The 6936-nt window shown below is 33.9% G+C and overlaps 1 protein-coding gene across 1 annotated transcript; it reads right to left on the bottom strand.

Annotated features, from left to right (window-relative positions):
- Positions 1 to 526: 526 nt before the first annotated feature.
- LOC105969402 (uncharacterized) lies at positions 527 to 1882 on the bottom strand. Its single transcript, XM_012994154.2, has one exon. It carries the CDS (start codon positions 1837 to 1839, stop codon positions 715 to 717), a length of 1125 nt encoding a protein of 374 aa, XP_012849608.2. The 5' UTR covers positions 1840 to 1882; the 3' UTR covers positions 527 to 714.
- Positions 1883 to 6936: the final 5054 nt, after the last annotated feature.

Below are 6936 nucleotides of genomic sequence, written 5' to 3'. Positions count from 1 at the left end.
AAGTGATCGTCCAGTCTTCATGTTCGTCACGTTTCGACTGAGAGGGCGTGTTAGAGTATATTATATTATGGAACTTTTGTAATATTAGAATTCTACATTAGTCTATTACCTTGTAATATTTCTCTATATATAATCAATACAAATCAAACCTTGCAATATTTCTCCGTTGCGTCTTAATTCTCTCATTCTTCAATTTTATTCTTCCTATAGTAACGAATTCCGACCTTTTCCAACTTTCGTAACGACAAAAAGAGAATTTAGTGAGGACCATATATATTTGTCACTGGTAAGAAGTTATTGTAACAATTTATGTTGCGTTACTAGTGTATTGGTAACGAATCATCAGCAGTTCTTACCTTAACTTCTAGCATCGAGCTTTATAGGACAAACAAAGATAACCAATTATGTCGTTACAAAAAAGCTCGGGTGTCGAAAAGGTGGACATTTGGTGACAAATTTTGGCGTTACTAGAAGTGGGTGGAATTTGTATTAAAACAGAAACATCAGATTTCTCAACGGTAAAGATTACAACACATAAAATCTATAAGCAAACAAGATATTTACACAAGGAATAGACCTCAATAATGATCATTTGAAATACATTACTCTTTTATTGTCTTCATCAAACCCCAACAAACCAAGAAAAACAAATCTCACATTAGAAAGCTATGAAAGAGAAAAACACACACACACACACAAATTGCCCCAAGAATATCAATACCATGCCTTTCCATCACCTGGAAAAGATGGTACATAATTTGTTCCACCACCACCACCACCACCACCACCACCACCACCACCACCACCACCACCACCACCACCACCACCACCACCATTGTTTACCGAGTCTTGGCCACCACCACCACTACCGCCAGCGTTAGTAAGTACGCATATTAAGTCAGTCAGCAAATGCAATCCTTCCTTCTCTCCGCCTCCATAACCCCTCCCCCCCGAAATCAGTATGCCCTGAGCTATGGCTTCACTATTGTTGACAATCATTTGCTGAACCGCCTGAGCAATGGCGTTACTTCTGTTGACAATCATTTTCTGAACGGTCAAAAGTGCCAAATCATTGTCGAGCTTTCTATTGACCTCATGAAAACTAGGCGAAACAGGAACCCCCAATGAAAATCCATAAGCTACATCGTTAATGTTCATCATTAAAGGATCACGAGGCATCGTAACATTCTTCTGCCGCATCTGTATAGGGGGAAGCTGTGGCGCGGATGGAGCCAATCTCGACAAAATTGCCGCGGCCGCCTCTGGCGGTGTCTTGCACGGCGATTGGTTATCAAAACCGATATTCAAACTCGTGTCCTTCTTTGGAACTACAGCCGTGGCACAGTCGAGATGTGCATTAAACTCACACAATTTGCACCTGTAAAGCCAGTGTCGGGTTGAACCAGGCGCGTTGCATATCCCACAGGAGTAACTCTTGAAAGGATAAGACGACTCGAATATAAGACTGAGCATGTGCACGTGAGATTCGTGGGCCACGGACAAAGGCATGAGCGCGCAGAGCATGTGCAGATCGACGTCGATGCCATTGTACGAGAAGCCGTCCCCCGATTTGCCGCAGGCGTTGCACACGAAGCGGCCATTGGTACTCGCGGGCTTCGGGAGAAGGGTTAGAGGTTTCTTGTGACAGAAGTGATCTATCTTCTGCGGCATGTCGGAGCATTTCTTGTGAAGGAAATAGTCTTTGCAAACTGTGCACGTGTAGAGAATACCTGCAGAGGGTTTGAGCTTGCATGCAGGGCATGGCGAAGTTAGGTTTAGGGTTTGTTGATACGGGATGGGCTTCAAAGGGTGCGGGTGGCTGAAATGGAGTGTTTCCATCTGCAGATGATCGATCTCCTTCACTTTTCAAACACAGTCTAAATTGAGGATGAACAAGATAACCTCAAATTCCAATCTCATATATATATATATATATATATATATATATATATATATATATATATATATATATATATATATATATATATATATATATATATATATATATATATATATTCTCGAGGATTACAAAAAAAATGATCTGCTGAATATTCTTCAATTGATCTAAACAGGCTTTGAAGGATCAAGGAGACGAGTTCTTACATAGGAAATTGAATGAGACGTGGTGATCGGTTCAATTTGTATATTTAATTGCTATCTTTTTTGTTTTTCATATACAAATGGTCCAACAATATACGAGTAAACTGCAAAAAATACCCTTATGTAATCTCCAAATAGCAAAACCCCCCTTGTGATAAATAAACTAGCAAAAATCCTCTTGTGAAATTAAGTCAAAGGCAGAAACTCTCCTGGTCGAATTTCGTGTGTCTCACTCGCTGGATGTGCGGCTGGTCGCTGATTTTTAGACGTAAAATGACGAAATTGTCCATCAAAATGTATTTAATTCTTTTTAATTTGATTGTTTAGAAATTAAAATATTATTAAAAAAAATAGTAAACAACTCAATTGAAAAATTATTAACAATTTGATAACTAAATTAAGATAGGGTTTTTTAAATGCAAAATAAAAAATACATAATAATGGAAGTTAAATTTTCTTTTGATGTAGGAATAATTTAAAAAATATACAGAAATTATCTGATATAATAAAAATTGACATAAAAGACCCCATTGTACTTTTCTAATTAAGATAAAATAATTAAAATGTTTATAAAATATAAGAATTTATTAATTGCAAAACCCCGGGGTTATACGTGTCTTTTTATATCAAGTCAATACTCAAATGAATAATGGGCCGAGTTTGCTACATAAATAATTTCACACGGTTTTTTTCCTAGTTTATTTATCACAGGGAAGTGTTTGCAAATTGGAGATTACACAGGGATACTTTTTGCAGTTTACTCATTAATATATATACAAAATATTAATAATATAGCTTATAGCTCTCTGTATTGAATACTATAAAACTGAATCGTTTCTTGCAATTATCGTGGATATATCATTGGACGGCTGATTTTGCCAATCGGATCTTGATCGGACGGTTGCGATAAATCAACTGTTGAGGCAAGATAATTAAATGTGGTTCGCCCAACAACAAGGCCTACGACTAATAGGAAAGAGAAACACTGCTTTATTAATCAAACACCAACAATATTTGAAATGAGAAAAGTTTGTTCTAGGAAGTTTTTCGGATCGAAACCGGCGAAAATTAGATCCGAATTACATTGCAAATATCATTTTATTCAACATTATTAATTATTAATTAATAAAAAAAATTCATGTCTAATCTGTACTGGAATATACCATTCGACTTCTGAGATTCATAAGGAGGTACAAAAAGACTTGACTTTTAGCTGGTGACGTTTTCCCTTTCTGCTATATAATTAAATCTAGTGGCTGATATAAAATGTAGGGTAAATTACAAACACTCCTCAGGTGTGGTCAATTTACAAAAAAATCTTTCTTGTTTGGATAATTACAACCACTCCCTCAACTCCTCAAATTTAGTGGAATCTTTGAGATTATATGAAATATTGTCACTTTTGTACCCGTTTTATCCTATTTGAACTCTACATTTTGAAGCAAGATGAGATGATCATAATATGTGTTTTTTGGCTTATATATATATATATATATATGGGAGAATGTGAGATAACCCCCTAGTTTTGAAAATATATATGAAGAGGTCCAATAGATTTTTTTGTTCTAGTCAAAAACCCAAATTCCAATCTTAATTTGACAGACCCCCCTAGACAATTTAAAATACCTGTTTTACCCTTATATAATTAGTTTTTAGAACCACGTTGTTAGCCGATTCATTCATCGTTCTCTCTCCACTCCCCCAAACCCTAGCCCTCTCTTTCTCACGATGCCCTCTCTTCTGCCGCTCGCTGCGTTCCCTCTCTTCCTCCGTCGGTGTCACCGACGCTCTCGCCGCTGCACCATCTAGTGCTTGGCCGTCAAATCTGCCCCTCTGAATCACGTATTGAAATCGAAAGGAGACTCTCCCCAGATTCGGGGGCGACCATATCTTCCGTCGATAGATCCACTGCAACTCCACCGCTCCTGCTACTAGATCGGCGATCCGGTTCCTTCCAACCGGAGAAAGAAATTTAGTTTTCAGGTAGAAAAAAAAATTAGATCTGAATCAATCTTAAACTAATGGTGGTTGTTTGTCTTGTGCGGTGTTGTGATTCTTAGGTTTGCTGACTCATCCTCATGGGAGGGTAATTTTGATTGTGATAAGTTTTTGTGATTTGTTTTTTTTTTTTTTTTTTTTAAATAAACCATTCTGCAAGGAATAAAGTAAAAAGGTTATCATCTTCAAAGCTCACATCTTTTTTTTGAGTAAATCTTCAAAGCTCACATCTGATACAATAAAATATAGGCTATAAACATCGTGGTTGATTTTTTTTCGTTTCGTTGCTCTCTCTTTTCCCATCAATTTTTGTGTTAACCAATTTAATTATTAGTAGTCATTTGTTAATTTGTGTGTCCTGAGTTTGAAATTGTAAATTAATGGAAACCATTGGTCTTTTCTTTGAAGGTGTCCAAATTTTGATTGAAGTTGTAGATGAATTTGGAAAATATAGTCAAACTACAAATTACTATTGTTCTATATAATAATGTGTAGTAATATATAGTAACATATAGTAACATATGCATGTGATTGTGCATTTTGATCTGTATTTATTGGTTATAAATTAATATATAATGTAAATATTTAAATTAAACTTGATTTTTTTGTCACAGGTCTTCGTGTTTGACAACCTCTATGTAATAAGTTTTTGTTGAGAGATCAGGGTTGTTGTCGTATTGAAAAGTGGGATTTGAAGCTATATACCACAAACTACACTATATATGACTATACTCATATAGTCACATGTGGTCATTTACATTGGCTCACATATAGTCACATGTAGTCCTATACATGTAGTCATATATAGTCACATGTTGTCATATACGTGTAGTCATATAGTCACATGTTGTCATATACGTGTAGTCGTATATAGTAACGTTTAGTAACATTTAGTAATATACAATTATATATAAGCTATGTGTTTTTTCTCTAATGTTGACGATTGTGTTTTACATTATTTTGTTGGGTACTAATTGATTTATAATATCAAGGTTTAAATTGTGAATTTTATTGTTGGTGTACATATAGTCATATATAGTCACATGTAGTCATATACATATAGTCATATATAGTCACATGTAGTCATATACATATAGTCATATATAGTCACATGTAGTCATATACATATAGTCATATATAGTCACATGAAGTCATATATAGTCACATGTAGACTGTAGTCATATACATATAGTCATATATAGTCATGTGTAATAACATGTAGTAATATATAGTTATATATTAAGTATGTGTTTTTTCTGATGTATAATGACGTTGATGAATGTGTTTTTCCAATTTTTTGTTCGGTACTAATTGATGATGATGATTTGTTATTTGTTGAAGAACATATGCATGTGATTGTGTATTTCGACCTATATTTGTACAAGTTGATTTATAATATCAAGATTTAAATTGTGATTTTTGTCAGCGGTCGGCTATATATAAATATACATGAATATATATAACTCTGGGTGACGAGAAGGTACAGGACAATATATAAACTTTGGAATAAAAAGAAGGTACATGATTATATATAACTATACGTGACTATAGAACATGTACTATAATATAGTCAATTTCTGTACAGGGAACTTATTAAAAAAAAATATTTAAAAAAAAATTAAAATTAAAATTAAAAAAAAATTAAAAAGAATTTAAAAAAATATTTTTTTATTAAAAAATCTGAAAAAAATGATAAATGCAGATCAAAAAATGCTAAATGCAGTATATTATAGTCAATTTCTGTATAGGAAACTTATTGAAAAAAATATTTAAAAAAAATTAAAATTAAAATTAAAAAAAAAATAAAAATAAATAAATAAAAATATATTTTTTTATTAAAAAATCTGAAAAATGATAAATGCAGATCCAAAAATGCTAAATGCAGTTGGCTATTGTGCTGAATGTAGTTGGCAAAATGCTGAATGCAGTTGGGCAGAAATTACAAATAAGGGTACAATAGTATTTTTGCCTCTCCAGGGGGGTATCTCAAAGAAAGATTTTTAGGGGTGGACCTATCCCTATTTATTTTCCATTCTAGGGGTGTATCTCAAATGGACCCTATATATATATATATATATATATATATATATATGATGCTAAAAATAGATCACCTTAAGTAGTTGAGATCGAGGGAGCTGGGAGAGCAAAGTAGATCACTGCTCACGTGCTAGATGACCCTGAGATACCTGCGAACAAAGAACACGTGAACTAGGCCGGGGCTTGATCCGGCGGAAACAAGTCCGACGCTCAAGTCAGACATGCAAATTAGTCGGTAATTGTAGAGAGAATTCGAATAGAAGAATTGATTGAATAATAATAGCGTCCACTAATTAAATGAACTTACGTTATATTTATACTTTATTGATTGGACCGAGATCAATTTATCGGGCCCAACCTTATTTGGATGTGATTGGACTTCCGTAGAAATAACTATTAAATTGGGCATGTGGCCCTGTGGCCCAGTAAATATAGGTTTATTGGGCTGGGCCAATAGGCATATCAAAAAAAAAAAAAAAATATATATATATATATATCCCTTAATCTTTAAAATTACAGTTAAACATCATTTTTTATATTGAGGATTCAACTTGAATTAGGTATATCTAATATCAACCACACGATCAATAGGGGTTAGCAAAATTATATAGAGGTAGAAATGCAAGACGTTTCACTTTCCACATCCTCATAATTTCCTAGCTCTCTATGTAAATGTATGTTGTAGAAGTGCCAAACATCTTAATTATGAATATAATGCCTAACCTTTTCTTTTATTGTTGATATAGATAATGTTGCATATTGATAATCAACCCATGCTATAAAAGAAGAGACGAGGGTTAC

The sequence above is a fragment of the Erythranthe guttata genome, chromosome 2 (assembly GCF_056151865.1).
Source record: "Erythranthe guttata isolate IM_541 chromosome 2, IM_541, whole genome shotgun sequence".
In the NCBI taxonomy this organism is placed as follows: domain Eukaryota; kingdom Viridiplantae; phylum Streptophyta; class Magnoliopsida; order Lamiales; family Phrymaceae; genus Erythranthe; species Erythranthe guttata.
The sequence above is the reverse complement of the archived record's forward strand: the minus strand, read 5'-3'. Positions and strand labels throughout refer to the sequence as shown.

Excerpts from the sequence above, each read along its gene's own strand:
- LOC105969402 (XM_012994154.2), bottom strand. The coding sequence starts at position 1,839 with ATGGAAACACTCCATTTCAGCCACCCGCACCCTTTGAAGCCCATCCCG.